Genomic DNA, 18735 nt, shown 5'->3' on the forward strand with positions numbered 1-18735 from the left:
TTAAATAATATAAAATATTATTTTTGACATCTTGGCATAAGTAAAGAATATGGAAGTCCGGGCATTTACAGGTCTCAAAACCGTCATAGGCTGGTTTAAGTGATAACATGTAATATTCACCAATTCTACCCACGATTGAAAACCACACTACTCAAATTCTTGAAACTTCTAGATACATTTACTGATCAGACTCGAAACACAGTATGCGAGAGTTCACTCGAAACTATGGTGAGATGAGGAATGCTTTTATTAAGCAGACTTTCATTTAACAATAGAAATAATTCAGATTTGTGAACAACTATTTGGACACACAAAATGTTGTAAATGTAAAGATTGAGGACTAAGAAAAAATATGAACCTTTTTAACTGCTATAGCTGTGTTAATGTGTCCACATTTCCATGCTAGTCATGGCATGGCAATGTGGACATGTCTTCCGTGCAAGGAGACATCTCAAAAATAACTGACATACTTGCACTAAATATTTTTTTGGTGCCTGCATACCACCAACTCTATATTCTCAATTCTATAACTAGCTATTTAATTATTCTGGTTCGATTACATTGAGGGATAAGACCAATTTTTTGGTGCTGTAGTGGTGGCGCTTGGAAGGTATTTGGCAAACCATGGACACTGCTTCTATAGTGGCACTAGTGCTAAGGGTTATAATACCTACCAGGCGGTCATAAAGACTTATTTGCAGTGTTGTAATGATTCAAGAAGTGCAACAAGAAAAAAAATCAACATGTGCTTGGTGCAATGTATGGAATCCTAATTTGAAGCAAGTAAAATAATGAAAGTTAGTAAAATAATGAAAATAATAAAGACAATGCAGTCAAAATTCAATCTTTCTGACAAATGTGTAGCAAAATGATATACATATGATGTTCGAATGGTGATTAAAGAAAAGATTATTGATAAAATAAAGAGAAGTGTGTTGAGATGGTTAGGGCATGTGAATCGAATGAGTGAAGAAAAAAGAAACCAGAATTTGAGGGAAATAGAGACTAGGAAAACTTAGCAGTATTTCATATACTTGAAGGTGGTCAGGATATGACGGCCCTCCAAACTTATAACACAGTAAGGGACATTTTTTTTGACAAACGTTTTGTTTGCATTTTTGGACTAAGTAGATTCTACTTAGTCCAAAAAAACCTTTGTCAAAAAAATTACCTTTACTGTGTTTGGAGTTTGGACAGCCGAGGAGTCGTTAAAAATCGATGAACATGTATGTATAAGGAGATGCATAAATGTGGAATAGGTAAAGGTTGTTTGTAAAGACGGATTGGTGTGACTTTCTATTCTCTCTGCCTACTCTTGCAGAAGTGGCGTGATAGTTAATTAGCTTGGCGCAAGATAGAATGATATGAAAGATACTGAGCTGATAGCTTAAACCGATGGAGAGTGGAGGAAATAGATCTTCGTGTCGTAACAACAGAATGAAATTTTAAGATGCTTTAACTGTTGAAAATAACCTGATAAATGATTGAATTTGAAATTTGGTCATTTTTTAAGTCATCTTTATGTTGCAAAGGCTGCAAATTAATGCTAATAAAGTACAGAAACTGCCTTTACAACCTATTTCAAAAAGTAATTTGAATACAACATTTTGAGTGTGTCCAAATACTTGTTCACAAAATCTGGATTATCTCCAATTACAGGACTTATTTTCATATTATTTTTTGACATCTCATTAAAGATGAAGGAGAATTTGAGTAGTATGGTTGTCAATAATGGGTAGAATTGGTGAATGTTACACATGTGTAAAGTGATCACTTAAACCAGCCTATGACGGTCGTCAGCCCTGTAAATGCCCAGACTTCCATATTCTTCTTCATCTTTGATGAGATGTCAAAAAGTAATATAATTTTAATACAGTTGTGGCTTTTCTATGGCAAGTTTGGTAACTATAATGTTTTTTGCAATTATTTGGAAATAAGATTTGTTGCCATGGTGATCATCGCCATGGATTTAGTTTTTTAACAGCTGTTAGTTGCACTGTTAAAATAATCATCTTTCTAGAAAGTTTCTAGTTAACTGACTGTTTAAAAATGGTCATTTTGACGGTCAAGAAAGGTGATGAGCCGCAGTTTCTGTTTGAAACTACAGTAAATAATGCGGTAGATGACGTGGTGAAAGAGTGCACTGCGATATACAATGGCCGACTTAAAGTGTCACGTATTTGCTTTGGTAAGGAACATTACAATAGTAAGAATGAATTGAGGAATCTAAAACTATACCATGATTGGTATTCTTATCTTTGTATAAAATTTTATTCAAAGTATTTTCAAGTAGGTTGAAATGTAATAGGGTTTTTATTTTTGTAACACCGTACGTTCAAATATTAAAGTAACTGTAAAAACTAGCTCTGTCGCATAGTTGAGTAATTGCTCAGTTGGCGAAGCGGGTTTTTAATTTTTTTAATTAAAAAGAAATATTTGTGTTTTTATTATTTTCGCAAACTTCTTGTCAAAACGTATGTATGGAGTGTGCTACTGTATGGCTGCGAAACATGATGCCTATCTGAAAGACATAAGAATAGGCTGAATGCGTTCAAGATGTGGACCTATAGAAGAATGCTTGGGATATCCTGGAGGGATCACATCTCCAACAACGAGGTACTACGATTAATCGAAGAAAGAAAGCACCTACTCGCGACTATCTCCAAGAGACGCGCATAATGGATCGGTCACGTTTTAAGACAAGAGGGTTTCCTCCACATAATAATAGAGGGGACGATCGAGGGAATAAACGCCAGAGGACGCCCATGTCGTGAATATCTAAACGACGTATACGAGGACATGGGCTACTCGACGTATGAAGAGCTGAATAAAGTTTCGAAAAATAGACTAGAATGGCGAAGATGTTATCTATTGCTGCAGACGAATCCGCAGGATTGAGATCAGAGAGAGAGAGAGATTGCTTACAAAAATATTTCAAGTTCTATAAGCATAAGTGACTTAGGTATCAAATTGTGGTAGAGTGGGTTCGAACCAAGGAACTCCGACTTAAGAGTCCGCGACACTAACTACGGGACCACAACCCGACACATGAATTATGATCCATTTTAAATATGGACCAATGACATTGAAACTCACACAACCTTTGTTGGTTATCTCTTTTTCTTCTTAGAGCCAATTGTTTTCCGCCATTTACTTTCCCATATAGCGGTAATGTATCTCTACAAATATATTCCACTCCTAGATCCAAGGAACCGAAGTGCTCAACTTATCTTGCCTTCATGTAATGAATGATCTGGTTTACACTTCGTTAACCCTTACTGATCAAATGTCAAATCTCATTCGACATAGATTTTTCCTCGTAGGTCCCACGTCGAATGTCATTCATCTTTTTTTTTCATCACTAATATTATTATGTTGAAATGCAAGCTCACATTTTTTCACTTGTATCTAATATGACAGTATTTGGGAGAGGGTACAAATGAATTTTTGCTCATCGGAATGTGTAATTGTCTACCTAGATTATATTTTGGGGACCGGAAAGGGTTAATCCTTTGCAAGATTGTGTGAATATAGGATTCAAAGAGCTTTTTTTTAAAGTCATTTCTTGTTTGCGAGTGTTTTTGGATCAAAAAGTATTGAGGGTAGATAGTAAAACCACAGATTCTAGGGGTAAAATTTTTAAACATTATTAAAAACAGAATGTTTTTTTTTCTTTTAATTGTGGGTACCAGAAATTGAGGAACTTTCAAAGCATGGAACCTTTCTGCCTCCGGAAATTTTGGGCTTAACCCCGGAACAGGTGACTGAGTTGGGTCTCAAGGATCCCTGGGCAGACCGTTGTGCTCCTCCAGGCTGGATCCACAATGCGGATCCCATAGGGCGTAGGTGCGGGAGACAGCCAGCATCTCAGCATCAAACTGTGCTTTCCTCTGCTGTTGAAAAGGCGAGGGAAATGATTTCGAAGGTAGGTTACTCGCTAATGCCATCTATCCAGCTGTTTTGTCCGTCTCCATAATTTAGTAGTTATCACATTAGTACACTGTGCTGGAGGTGCTGGGTTCGATTCCCAGCCGGGTCAAAGTAAATATGTATTTTTTCACTCTAATAATTATTCAATATTACCCTGAACTGGTAGTTGAAGCCCAGGGTTGATCAATTTTCCATTGTGCATTGAATAATCAAGGTATGTAATACTATTATTATTTAAACTTTATTTTTTCATTTCAATACATTAAAAAAAGCTTCTTGAAATGGGACATGAGAAGTGCTTAAAGAAATTTGTACTGTCCATTATGTTATTAATACAAACTATTAATATATTAATTTGTTTATTTATGTACCTACCTCATCTTATTTCTATTACTTTGTTTTATTATTTGTAATTCTTAGGTATGTATTTTTTTAATAATATAAATACATGTTTCATCACAGCTTCTGTTTAGCAAGGTATCCATAAAAATAAAATGATATGTATTGTAAAATATTAAAAATGAACAAACTTTTTTCTTATTTGTATATCTCTAGAAACTGTGTGCTGCTGGTAAAACTTTGACTAGATCTGATGTATCCAAGGCATTGTTGGAACTGTCTGGTGCTGTAACAATTGTGTACCCAATGGGCCTACCCGCTCACGATCCCATACGCCAGGAACTGGAAAATAGAGAGGAACTTGAAGGAACTCAGGTGATGGATAATAAACAATAACAGAGAAAACTTTAAATTAATTATTATCTCTCGGCCATATCAACAATATCATGAAACTGCATTCTTCAAGCAGCAAATATTTATAGCACTCTAAAATATCCATTTGATTAGATTATTTTGATTGATAGGATGAGGAGTAAGGGAACATCAGACTTATTGCAGGCTCATATCAATTATTAAAAAAAAACAAATATAGGTAGGTATAAGATACAGTGTGTATATAATATTTTATTGTTGCAAGAGCATGCAAACAACATTTCTTTTCATGTAAAATTGTGACATCCTTAAAACATCTGTTTTGGCATAGTAGTTTTTTTCATTGTAACAATAAATTATCTTAGGTTTTGCCATTATTAATTTGACTTCCTTTTAAATATACGAGAAGATACAATTAGAGCATTAAAATCTTGGAATCTGAAATGTATACACATTTTACAATGCACATAAAATTGTGGTATTCTTATAAAAGTATGTATTCTTTATGTTACTAAATCTATAAATGTACATGTTGAATTATTGGTATAGGATTATATTGAAAACATTTTTTCAGGCTTCTTTAGAAGTTTTGGATCCAACTACGACAGTAATGTGGTTCTGTGGAAAGCAGCTTTTATCTGGAGCGACATTGAGCAAACAACTTGGACGGAATGATAAATGCAAGGTATAATCACAAGACTGCATATATTACATATTTAAAATATTAGGAATGGTGATTTAGCACATTTGATCACATATTATTACAGATATGATAGTAGATTGCGAATAATAATAAAAGGGAGCAATCAATCATCTAGATAATGGATGGCATAATGAATAAATATTTAGTATAGGCATGTCTCATTTTCCATATAATTTATGTTCTGCAATATTTAATATAAATATTTAGATTTGTATAAAAAATTTCAGCTACCATAAATAAAATGTTAATTTTTAATTCAATTGTACTATAATAATTTAAATACATGTATTGGAATAATGCATTGAAATACATATATTGAGTTGTGGTCCCATGGTTAGTGGCGCGGACTCTGAATCAGAGTTTCTGATACTTATTTTTAATAATGAGTCTAAAACTAGAATGAAATTAAAATGTTCAAATATTTGTGCACATAATAAAAACACATATCGCTCACTCCTTTCAAGAACGTCATAAATAAAAAAACTTGATTTTTCGGGAGAACTTTTTAAATTATTTCGAGAAATAAAAATACTTTGTATTCTGATCCACTCACATTTTTATTTTACCAACTAGTTTCGGCAACAACCTGTTGCCCTCTTCAGGGTTACATTTATAACTAAACGGGCAACAGGTTGTTGCCGAAACTAGTTGGTAAAATAAAAATGTGAGTGGATCAGAATACAAAGTATTTTTATTTCTCGAAATAATTTATCAAGATGATCCACAAAGTTAATGCTTTCAATATTCAAAACAGAACTTTTTAAAGTTTAAAAATATAATACAATTTATTGAAAATAAATATTAAGCCTTATTGAACTTTTTAGTGTACAACAGATCTTTTTAGGTTAAACCTGAAGGTTTTTTCTCCATTTGAAAAATAACCAGTTTATTTAAAAACAGTACCTTTTCTTCAAAATGCAAAAACAACACTTTCTGCCCTGTAGCGGGTAAATATTTAGTTAAAAATATGCCTCTTTTGCTGGGATATAGTACATTTTCTGGGCATTCCGAAAACATGCACAACTGAAAATTGACGATTTTTGATTTATGACGTTCTTGAAAGGAGTGAGCGATACATTTGTCTACTTCTTACTCGTATCATCACCTGATTGTGCATAATGCACTGCAATCCATTGACACAGCATTATCTTGGTTGTTAATCACACGAAGACAAGGTAATCAGTCCTGCGTTTGAAGCACCAGTCCAAGGTGATATTAAATAACAAAGTTAGAGTAAAAAAATATTTTATATATTTATATATACAGAAGTAGAAGTATAATAAACAAAGATAACTCTTACCACTGAATTTCCTCTTCTTCCTTCTTTTCATACTTCTTCACAAGTCACTTATTTAGTTTGTACTGCTTTAAAAATAAATGAAAATCCATCAGATTAAATTTCTGGTTGGTCAATATTCTTCTTCAAACCCTAATCCGCACCCCAAAAGTACATAGGGCACTGCATCATATAAACACAGTGTTATCTTGATTTTTAACACATGAAGGAAACGTGATCAGCCCTCAGCTCCAGTCCAGGGTAATATTCAACAAATATCAGAGTGAAAATTTTTATTCTATTTATCTGACCCCCTTCTGTACTATATTGACGCAGTGTTATTATGAGTGTTACTTACATAAAGGCAAGGTAATCACTGTTGCGCTTCAGGGACCAGTCCAGGGTAATATTAAATAAATATTCGAGTGTAAAATCATCAATATTTTTTTTCACCACCCCCTCTGGGAATCGAACCCGGGACCTCCTGAACGGTAGCTGAATGAACATATTTATTTTCCTTTAATAATTATTTGTTGGCTTTGGTTTTGAATTTATCTTTATGTGTTGCACATTGTTTTGCGGTATAGGTGGTGGTGAAACTGTGCAAACGGGGAGAAGGTGCTCCGGCAAGGGAGCCTGTCTTGTCTGAAGATGACAGAAAGCAGCTCATGTTGCAAGCTTACAGGCGTCAGGAGGAACTCAAGGTTTGTAACAAAACTACATACACAAAAAACAAAACTAAATGTAACCACATTGTACTATATAGTTACAATCAGATATCATCAGCTAGATACTTCACTTGCCTGTAGTATCTAGCTGATGAGGTGGTCGCTTTGGATGGTAATATTTAGGAATATCATTTCAGGCATCAAAATAATGACCGTAGATCGGGGCTTTGATATGTTACTTGAACTTTGATGTGTTACTTGAGCCCAGTACAAAAAAATATTTAGATCTGTATTTGGTCTACAATAATGAACGTATCGACATGATTCATTATTTCCCTGACAGGTGACACTGATTGTAACGATACATTCATTATTGTAGACCAAATACAGATTTAAACCTCTTTTTTGTACTGGGCTCAAGTAACACATCAAAGTTCAAGTAGCTCCGTTCTATGGTAATTAAAATAGTATCCTGAAAAATTTTGCAAGCTTAAAATAAATATGAGAAAATGTTTTAAAAAATCTTAACACATTTCGGACAAGTATTTTTTATGCCTGCAGACCGCTGGCGATGGGATTTGATAATTATGTACATTTAGTTACATAATTACAAAGACCTGATTGACCTTATAAAGAGATTGGTACATAATATTCATGCGAAAATATTGAATATGTAATTCCTTCCTTTCGGACTTTGAAATGAGGCTGGCGCAGAAGGTGAAAATACCCTTCTTCCCGTCCATAATGTGTTAATATATTTTTAAGTGTTTTTTACGCCTGCAGACCGCTGGCGACAGGATTTGATAATTATGTACATATAGTTACAGAATTACAAAGACCTGATTGACTTTAACAAAGAGATTGGTACATAATATTCATGCGAAAATATTGAATTTGTAATTCCTTCCTTTCGGACTTTGAAATGAGGCTGGCGCAGAAGGTGAAAATACTGTTACGTCCATAGTGTGTTAATATATTTTTGAGTTAAATCTTTACAATTGTGCTTTTTGTCTATAGTATTAAATTGTTTCTTGTTTTTGTTTTTTGAACCAGAAAAATTGATATTTGTTTGGATAAAGAAAAATATACATGATTGTATAGTTTTAGCAAGTAGGTATTCATCTTATGTATTTTATTATTTACAGGTAAGTCCAGAAGCTACAATATAATATGTGTCAACGGATATAGGTATGTTTCATTTATAATTTTGACCTGTTCCTGATTTCTATGCTACAAACCTTTAATCATATGACAGGACCATTGTAAGTAACTATGGGCATTTTTGGTTATTAATAATGAAGGAAACCTATTTTTTTATTGATTTATTATAACATATATGTATAAATAATAATAATAAAAGAGTTTATAATATTAGCTCATACATTTTAAATCACCCTTTTATATCAGTGGCTTTTATATCATTTGTCAATATTTAACCAATAAATATTGAAAATTATATGCAATTAACTCTACGACATATTTTTAAATATCAAGATAAGACACATTGAAGAGTATATGTTGGCAAAGCCACAATTTTATATTTATAGTAGGTAGATAATATAATATGAGGGTACATTCTACATACATAATTAGAGCGGTAAATATTTAATTCAATACATGCATCAACCGCTTAATCCGTGAGTGTCTCACTCTATCTGGGATTATTAGGAAACATTGAAATTTTTATGAAAATTTAATAGTATTTTCCTACTCTCTTCTTTCCAGTAATTCTAAATTGACTTAAAAACTTTACGGATTAAGCCAATGATACTTACAAACATCGATAGGTATTTTCTTATTAATATTATGTATATGGATTTCAAAAGTTAAATAAAATACATTTTCTTTAACCTGTCCGGGAGTATGGCCGTACATGTACGGCCATACCAAACTTTTCTCAAAGGAGTTTGGACGTACATGTACGGCCGATACAAAATATGATTTATGACACGATTTATATCAAAACATGTTAAAAACATGATTTATCGGTATTTCGATAATTTTGATATAAATCATGTTTACTGGGGTAAATATCTTTGTTTATTCAAGAAAACATGTTGCTTATAGCATCGACTATAATATAAAAATTTAAAAGTAAAAAAAAAAACACAAAAACAAATTCACTCCTCAGATACAGTTTTGTCCGGAGAAACTCACACCCAGACAGGTTAATTTTTATATATCTTGAAACCAACAGTCGTTATTATACTAGTCAGCCTAAATTTAAGTTTATTATCAATTATTAATATTTTAAATATACATGCATACATGTGCGATGAAGGTGATGTATAACTTTTTAGTACAGTAGAATCCGGTTATTGTAAATTGCAATTAACATTATCTAGCGCTTATTGACATTTAATCGATCGACCCCTAAACCCTTCAAATTAAATTATTTCCAAAAAACCTGCATATTGTAATAAACATTAACTTATTAATAAACCGTTTCTAAATTCTAAAATAATCATCACATAAGGGAAATTCGTTTTATATAACTGTTATGAATAAAACTGGTTGAGTTTATCATACAATATATATAAATATGTATATATTTAAATACATGTCTAACCATGCACATATCACAGTGTGCAATGTAGTAATAAAAACGTAGCAATTATGACATTGTGATGTAAAACAGTGCTTTAATTTACAGAGATATTTACTAATGTAAGAACTGACTTAGTTGAGTCATGACTTTTAAAATAGAGATTTTCTCTTCAATAGGGAATGTGAAATCCTGAGCATTTACGAGGTCGAAGACCTGACATTGGTCCTTTTAAATGTTCAGTTTGATGTGTAATTTTCACTATTTTACCAGAAACCAACCACATGGGAGTTCAAAACGCAATATGTCAAGACTAGAAGTAATTGAGCTGAAAGCTTTATTTGTGTACATATAATTATACTGAATCTACAATACATAAAATTCATAAAATTCTACTGAATTCTATTTTTGACCATAGTAATTAACAAAAAAATTGTCCAGGAAATCTTATTTGTCACTGTAGAGATATATATCTTTTTATATATTCATTTATTTATGGCCAAAGCAAGTTTTTCTAAAAATGTAGCATAGTTATAATATAGTCTGATATATTGAAAATATTACGGTACAAAACATTGTTTTTCCTCAAAAAAAAGAAGGATAAATTGTAGAATGCTGTTCATCACTAGTGTATTATGAACTCGTTAGAAGTATTAACTACGAAGGGCAGTAATCCTAATTGCTGCGAAGAATTTATTAGTCTATACATTATTGACTGTGTTGTTGATTTTCGTCATTGTCTAAATTGTACCATTTTATTGAAGCAATAATCAAATGTCTGACAACACTCTACTTTGAAATATATGTAATGTGGTAAATATTTATTATTCTTGTTCAAACTTCAAAATTGGCATTTTATCATTTTATTGAAGCATAAATCAAATAAACCTCTCCTTATCATTCATCATACACTATGTGTATACCACATAAAAAAATTAAAAATTAGTGGTAAAACCATTTTTTTAAATATCAGTGATATTTTACAAAGTGAATGATTAATGATAAGGAGAGTGTTATATTACGATACAACATAGTTTATAATGCTTTTTATATACAAAATACAATATAAAATTATTTTTTGACATCTCATCAAAGATGAAGAAGAATATGGAAGTCTGGGCATTTACGGGGCTTACGACCGTCATAGGCTGGTCACTCCTGTAATTGGAGATAATCCAGATTTTGTGAACAAGTATTTGGACACACTCAAAATGTTACAATATAAAATGTTTTACAATATTCTACTTTAAAATATAATGTAGTAAATATTAACTATTCATATTTATAGAACTATTTTATAATGTTTCCTGTTTACAACAGATCTTACGTGGTATTTTACAATGTTGACAAACAGCAAAGGCTTTTAGATTTATAAATATACATACACGGAAGGCACAACGAACATTGAATACATCATAATATAATTGATTACACATTGATCTATCCTAATCTACCACTTCTTCAAACCCTTGTTTACACCCAACGGTCCATAGGGGACTGTATCATATCGATGCAGTCATACAAAATAAATATTAGAGAGAAAAATCACATATATTTATTTTGACCTTGTTACAATCAAACCTGGGTCATCCAGCACTGTAGTTAAACACGATTACTACTACACTATCGGGGCAGAGTGAAATCTCACTAAAGAAGATTTTCACTCATATTTCAATTATTGAATGATCAAAAAAACTTTGCATTTTAACTGTTTTAGGACCAATTTTTTATCAAATATATTTTATGCTGTGGCATCATATCCGGGAATAGGTTCCTCAGTTGGAATCCTGAAACAAATTCAAAACGTATATTAATGCTTACATTTGAACCGCGCGCTTATTGTGCATTAAAATGATTATTTGTTTAGAAATAATGGTTCAAGCATGGATATCAAAGTATTAATGTTAACAGGTATCTTATTTTATTTGATTTGTTCCTTTACTTTTTATCAAACTTCTTCTTCAAACCCTTATCCGCACCTGATGGTGCATAGGGCACTGCATCATATAAACACAGTATTATCTTGATTGTTAACAAATGAAGGAAAGGTGATCAGCCCTCCGCTTCAGGCACCAGTCCAGGGTAATATTGAATAAATGTATGATATTAAATAAATATGAGAGTGAAACATATATTTATTGGACCCCCCCATGGGAATGGAACCCGGGACCTCCAGTACGGTAGTCGTGCGTGCTGACTATTACACTACAGAGGCGGACTAAATCATCATACACATAATTACAATTCACAATAATGTGCCTTCACTGAGTTTTCCCGTGCCGAGGGCACATTTTACAATGGCTATTTCAAATTTTATAAAATACAATTGTTTGTGAAATGCAATCAAATATGACATGACCGAATGATGCGATTATTTTAAACCAATCCATAAGGTATGTTTCTGATGTTTCATTGAAATATATATTTTTGTATGCACAGCTCTTAATGAAGACATTCTCTAGCTCAGTGGTTCTTAACCTGGGTTTGATTGAACACCAGAGGTTCGGTAAATCAGCCTCCTGGGTTCGGTGGAGGTCAAAACACACACCCGACTTATCGTACGACATTCTGAAAAATGATGCGACATACGATATATTCATTACAACAGATCTAGCATATTTTTTGAAAGGAATATATCTATCTAGCAATAACAATAATAAAAGAGATAAAACGCTAAAACCATGCACCTACTCTGCATCGTCTATATTTTTTTTACTACGATGGGACTTCAAATAGGTCATAACAAATCGGCTGTCCAAATTTAAAACACAGTAAGGGACATTTTTTTTGTAGTAGGTTTTTTTTTGCATTTATGGACAAAGTAGACTATACTTAGAGTCTACTTTGTCCAAAAATGCAAAAAAAACCTACTACAAAAAAAATGTCCCTTACTGTGTTTTAAATTTGGACAGCCGAAATGTACTAGAAATGTACTATTGTCATAACGTGTCATCATTGAGAAATGTGCATTATTTTGTTTTTGATTTTATGTAAAAATCATGTTATAATGATTTTAATGATACAATGGTTTTGTTCTTTGTTCTTTGTTTTTAATGATTTTGTTCATTTTGTGCACCGAAGTATAAATAAGCACCTGTGTTTTAAATTTGAAAAAATCGTATTTTATTTTTCCAATCAAGGGTTTGGTGAACGCTGATATTAAACTGGTAGAGTTCGGTACCTCCAACACGGTTGAGAACCACTGCTCTACTATTGTTTGTTCTTCTATGTGTTCTATGGACGCAGATGACGCATAGAGCAACTCATCTGATTTGTGTGGTGTTAGCTTGGTCATTAATTATATGAGACAAGATGATAAGTCCTGCGCTCCGGATGTATGTAGGAGTGGAATATATGTATTTGATGATATAAGTGAGAGGCTCAGAGTGAAGGACATTACTCCTTCATGGGAAAGGAAACGGAGAAGGAATAGAAGGTAGGAAAATGATAATGGCAGTAATGGTTAGGGCACTCGGACTTGCATACTCGTACTCGTGTTAGTTTTGTATAACTTCTTCTTCTTCTTCTTCTTCTTACCCTTGTACGCACCCAATGGTGTGAAGTGCAAAGCATCATATCGATGCAGTGTTGTCTTGACCGTTAATTACATGAAAGTAAGGTGATGATCAGTCCTGGGCGTTTTAAACCATTCAAGGGTGATATTAAATAAATATGAGAAACATAAATTTATTTTTATTCTTTTTTGGGAATTGAACCTGAGACCTCTAGTACGGTAGCCATACACTTTTGCCACAACACTAGGATGTGTAACTAATGCACTTGTTATCAGTACGAGTTCTTTGAGGTCAAATAACCATATATATATATATATATATATATATATATATATATATATATATATATATATATATATATATATATATATATATATATATATATTTTTTTTACTTAAATACAAATACTTATTAATATTGTAAAATAAATATTATTAAACACGGAATAATAATATTAAATTTTATATTATTCCATACCTTAAATTCGTATATTGTAGTCATATAGGAGAAAGTTACCAAGTGCATTGTTTTACAAAAACGTGATCATTGACTATTTGATATCTTACTAGCTTAATATTGCCCTGAAAAAAATCCTAAAGGATTTTAAACTTGGAAGCATAATATATTGACTTATTTAAAATGACGAACTGCATTGATGTTTATTTTGTTGCCAAGCAAAGGTGGCTTAAATGGCCCTCCTGATCATTTTATGTTTTGTTAGTTGGTCACTTTCTTCTGTACGACTACGATATATTTGTGTGATCCCTTTCACCGCAATTCTAATTGCATTTTTTAATTAAGTTTTTTACTATTGATATTTTCACGGAGATGAAGAAGAATTTTAAGTTTGCGTACTTACACGGCTAACCACCTGACTTCCATATTCTTCTTCATCTATATCGAGATATCAACATAAAATAATAAGTGGACGAACCCAGATTTTTATTTTTTATTTACCTATTTACTTTTTTAAATTTCACATTTTACATTTAGTAAAAGTATATAATAAAAAATAGTTACATTCATAAAAAAAAGAAAGCCAATTACACAATTCCACAATTTGTGATAAAATATTTTGACACACTCCAAATATTGAGTTTTTGTTCCTATTTACTTATTTTTTTGTAAATCGTTACATCTATTTTTTTTCTCGTTTGATGGTTTGGGGTAGAATCGGATGTGAAAAAGACAGACTTGGTCTTTCAATCAAAATATTTACATACTAACTGAATTACCCGGCGCCCACATAGTTCCCAAGGGAAACGTTGGGGTGTAAAAAACAGTGAAGGGGTGTGATTTCGAAGTGGTAACCCTACAACAGCCTTTTTTGACAGCTTTTGGCAAAGTTAAATACATTCTACGTAGAGGGTAAAGAGATTCCGACTTGTCTGAAAAGAAAACCATATGAATCATACTGCCAGCGAATACATATACATCAATATCCAATTCAAACCCCGCCCTCTCCGTTCATCCTACGATTATATAAACTGTTTCATTAATACGTTTAACCCTAGTGCATGTTCAACCTCGGCTCGTAACGCATGTCTGTGCTGAAAACTTAAGTGCATGTTGGTCTTCGGGTTGACCAAAAATCGCATGTGTTAAACATTTTGTGTATTTTATTTATTGTTTCGGCATTAACTTTGTGGTAAGACATGTTACAATGATTAAAGAAAACACTTTGTTTTTTATCACTTGAGTTTTATTATAGACTACATGTTTCAGAAGTTAAACTTCCATCATTCAGGTCTGTATAATAACCTGTATATTATTATTCTTATTATACAGACCTGAATGATGGAAGTTTAACTTCTGAAACATGTAGTCTATAATAAAACTCAAGTGGTAAAAAACGAAGTGTTTTCTTTAATCATTGAAACATTTTGTGTAGTTTTAAGTGTGTAAATGGTGCTATGGTGGTGAAGGGTGGTATTGTTTGCATGCTGTAGTAGTGATTGTCCTGACGAAGAGACGGGTACGTCTCGAAACCGGTAGACAAATCTCGGTGACTGGTTATATACTAATATTATTAACATTTTTGTAAAAAAAATAATAAGAATACATATGCATTAGAGACCATGGCTCTGATAAAAAGAAAAAAGCCTAAGAGATAAAATAAGAAATGAGAAATTAGAAGCAGAACCAGAATAGCGTATATTATGATGGATTGCGTGGCAAGACTCAAATGGCAATGGGTAGGACATGTTGCAAGACAAGACCCACAAAATGGACCCCTAAAATTTTAAGATGGAGACCTTAAGAGAATGAAAGATGGTCCGATGACATAGCTGCTGTGGGGGGTAAAAACTGGATGCAAGCAGTAAACCAACTGAAAAAATGGAAAGACACGGAAGAGGTCTATATCCAGCAGTGGAGGACAGAGGGCCAAAGAAGAAGAACCCGTTTTTAGATGGATGCTGAAGGGTGTCCACAGTAAATTTTGTCAGGAAACGCATAGAAAGAATCAAACGCGTTCGCAAATATTTTTACTAACCTTCCATAACAGTGCTAAGTGGGCGTAGGTTGGGTCACCTTTTTCCGGCAACAACAAGACAAGCAACGCAACTTTGCGTCGTCACCAACCTGAAAAATGTAAATAAATGCATCACGTATACCAACTGTTTAAAATAATATTTCTAAACGTTTATAACGAAAAATAATATTTCGATGCCGATAGATTTTTTTTCTTATTTTACCCTTAAAAACCTATTCACATTATTTAAATGTCCGTAGATTGTTTTCTTCTTCATTTAACCCTTATTGCGCCCAATGGTCTATAGAGCAATGCATCGTTTAGACGCAGTGATATTCTTGTTCGTCGATTACATGAAAACAAGATAACTTGTTCCGCAATTCGAATTCCATTCTAGAATGATACCAAATTAATAATCCCTGATATTTATTTTGACCTCCTTAGAATTAAACCTGGGACCTCCAGCACGGTAGCCAAATGCGCTATTCATTACGCACTGGAGGCGGACAATATTGGGGGGAAACATTTCATTTTTATCTTAGGAGCTTTTTTTTAAACTTTGATGTAAATATAAAATCAGATACATCATAATGTAAATGGTATATCGTATAGATTAGTCATAAAATATATTGTTTTGAATATTGAAAGCATTAACTTTGTGGATCATATTGATATATTATTTTGAGAAATGAAAAGACTTGGTTTTTTGATCCACTCACATTTTTATTAGTCATAAATTAATCCCTGAAGAGGGCAACAGGTTGTTGCCGAAACTAGTTGGTTAATAAAAATGTGAGTGTATAAAAAACACAGTCTTTTTATTTCTCAAAATAATATAAAATATATTCACTTATAACCCTGTCTGACTAACTAGGATAATTCCCGTTCTAAACCAGACAAAATACAATTCTTAAATGTAAATAAGTAGGCACTAATTCATCTTAACAAAATCGAGATGAGTATATGAATTGAACACAATTATAGGTTGTTATCACCCAAAACATAAATTAAAGCGCCACAATATACCCATTTCTCAAATTAATTAGCTGTTGGGAGGTGGTCACTTATATCTACGTTTTCAATGAGTTACCTTAAAATAATAATAGATAGTTATCACCCAAAACAGATTACAGCACCAAAAAATACCCATTTCTCAATTGATCTATTGGTGGAAGATGGTCACTTTAATCCACATTTTCAATAAGTTTATTACCTTAACATAATTATAAATAGTTATCACCCAAAACATAGATTACAGCACCAAAAAATACCCATTTCTCAATTGGTCTATTGGTGGAAGACAGTCACTTTAATCCACGTTTTCAATTAGTTTATTACCGTTACAGAATTATAGATTTTTATCACTCAACACATAGATTACAGTACCAAAAAATAACCATTTCTCAATTGATCCATTGGTGGAAGATGGTCACTTTTATCCACATTTTCAATAAGTTTATTACCTTAACATAATTATAAATAGTTATCACCCAAAACATAGATTACAGCATCAAAAAATACCCACTTCTCAATTGGTCTATTGGTGGAAGACGGTCACTTTAATCCACGTTTTCAATTAGTTTATTACCGTTACAGAATTATAGATTTTTATCACTCAACACATAGATTACAGTACCAAAAAATACCCATTTCTCAATTGATTTGCTGGTGGAAGGCGGTCACCATTATCTACGTTTTCAATGAGTTTATTACCTTTACAGATCTGTTGATGATGCACAATGTGGTGAATGAGATGACAAACAGAATACTTGGCACGAGGACAGCTATCATTAGCTCCCGCCATGTCTGTTTCAAATCAAATCTCGCTAGCACTAGGGAAGGGTTTTCCTGAAAATTAAAAACTTTAGATTAGTTCACACATGTATAAAGTGATCACTTAAACCGGCCTATAACAGGTCGCAAGCCCTGTAAATACCCATACTTTCGTATTATTCTTGATCTTTGTTGAGGTATCAATAAAAATGTAGATGTTTATTTGTTGAAAATTATAAATTTCCTAAAGTTTGTTTGTTCAAAATCACCGATTGCATTGATTTTTTTACACGACGTTGTATTCAAATACGCGCGTATTTTTATAAACATCTGTAAGAAATAAATGCATTATAAAAGAAAAACGCAATGGCAGTGCCGTCTGTTAAACGTAACAACAACACACGGAATACTAAACAATACTCATGGTGCACAGCGGGCTTTTTAAAACTGTTTTATTATCGTATACCTACAAGCATTATGAAAATTAACGTTAGAAATGTGTGATTTCCCTTTCTTTCTTTTCCATTTGACCAAACTGAGCCACAGCAACGAGTGGCCAGGTACAGCCAGTAGTATGAGAAGCAATAGTCACCCCATATTTCATCGTACAATATGCGAATCATTCCTACCTATAATAATTCGCTTTTTAACAAATTAAGCGTTTATTATCACATTTTCATTTCATAAAAAGCTCTCAATTTTTTTTACTACCCTACTACCCTTTCGTTTAATTGATAGGCGTAATTGGTTTATCAGGGGCGCGAATTTATTTCGAGGGTGAAAAATTATTCATTTGTAGTTAGTTAACTTAGGGTGACGTGTTTATTTTTACATTCAAGCCAGGTTCACTTGCAATTTGTGAAATACCAGACAATTTTTTTTATTTAATCAGTACTTATGGGTGTTTCATTAACCTTTATTTTAATAATTATTAGACGGTTTTTTTAAACTCAGTGCCTACTTGGATCATACATGAAAATTTTTTGTTGTAAAGTTAGTTTTTAGTTGAGATTATTAATGAAAAAACACCTTTACTGGTGTAAATTAAAACGTGAAATCGCGAAATAAAAAGAAAATCAGCAAAAAACAAATAAAAAAAACATGTTGCGGTCTCCCCTCTTAAATCGAATAACTTAATGGA

At 32.5% G+C, this 18735-nt stretch overlaps 2 protein-coding genes across 2 annotated transcripts in view; one reads left to right on the forward strand and one right to left on the reverse strand.

Annotated features, from left to right (window-relative positions):
• Positions 1 to 1741: 1741 nt before the first annotated feature.
• On the forward strand, positions 1742 to 8554 carry LOC148311863 (cilia- and flagella-associated protein 298). Its single transcript, XM_088278091.1, has 6 exons — positions 1742 to 2188; positions 3693 to 3925; positions 4486 to 4644; positions 5216 to 5326; positions 7208 to 7324; positions 8434 to 8554. The coding sequence occupies exons 1-6, from the start codon at positions 2050 to 2052 to the stop codon at positions 8455 to 8457; spliced, it is 783 nt and encodes a 260-aa protein (XP_088134217.1). The 5' UTR covers positions 1742 to 2049; the 3' UTR covers positions 8458 to 8554.
• Positions 8555 to 11496: 2942 nt separating this feature from the next.
• Teh4 (tipE homolog 4 phospholipid transfer protein) overlaps positions 11497 to 18735 on the reverse strand; it is a 35886-nt gene continuing 28647 nt past the window's right edge. The window contains exons 7-9 of the mRNA XM_088278277.1: positions 17535 to 17669; positions 15843 to 15931; positions 11497 to 11620 (exon numbers count right to left, since the gene is read on the reverse strand). Coding sequence (XP_088134403.1) covers positions 15857 to 15931; positions 17535 to 17669 — 210 coding nt within the window. The 3' untranslated portion in view covers positions 11497 to 11620; positions 15843 to 15856. The remainder of the gene's footprint in view (positions 11621 to 15842; positions 15932 to 17534; positions 17670 to 18735) is intronic.

Source organism: Brachycentrus maculatus, unplaced genomic scaffold (genome assembly GCF_059751285.1).
Source record: "Brachycentrus maculatus isolate JH-2025_06_01 unplaced genomic scaffold, ASM5975128v1 h1tg000055l, whole genome shotgun sequence".
Taxonomy (NCBI): Eukaryota; Metazoa; Arthropoda; class Insecta; order Trichoptera; family Brachycentridae; genus Brachycentrus; species Brachycentrus maculatus.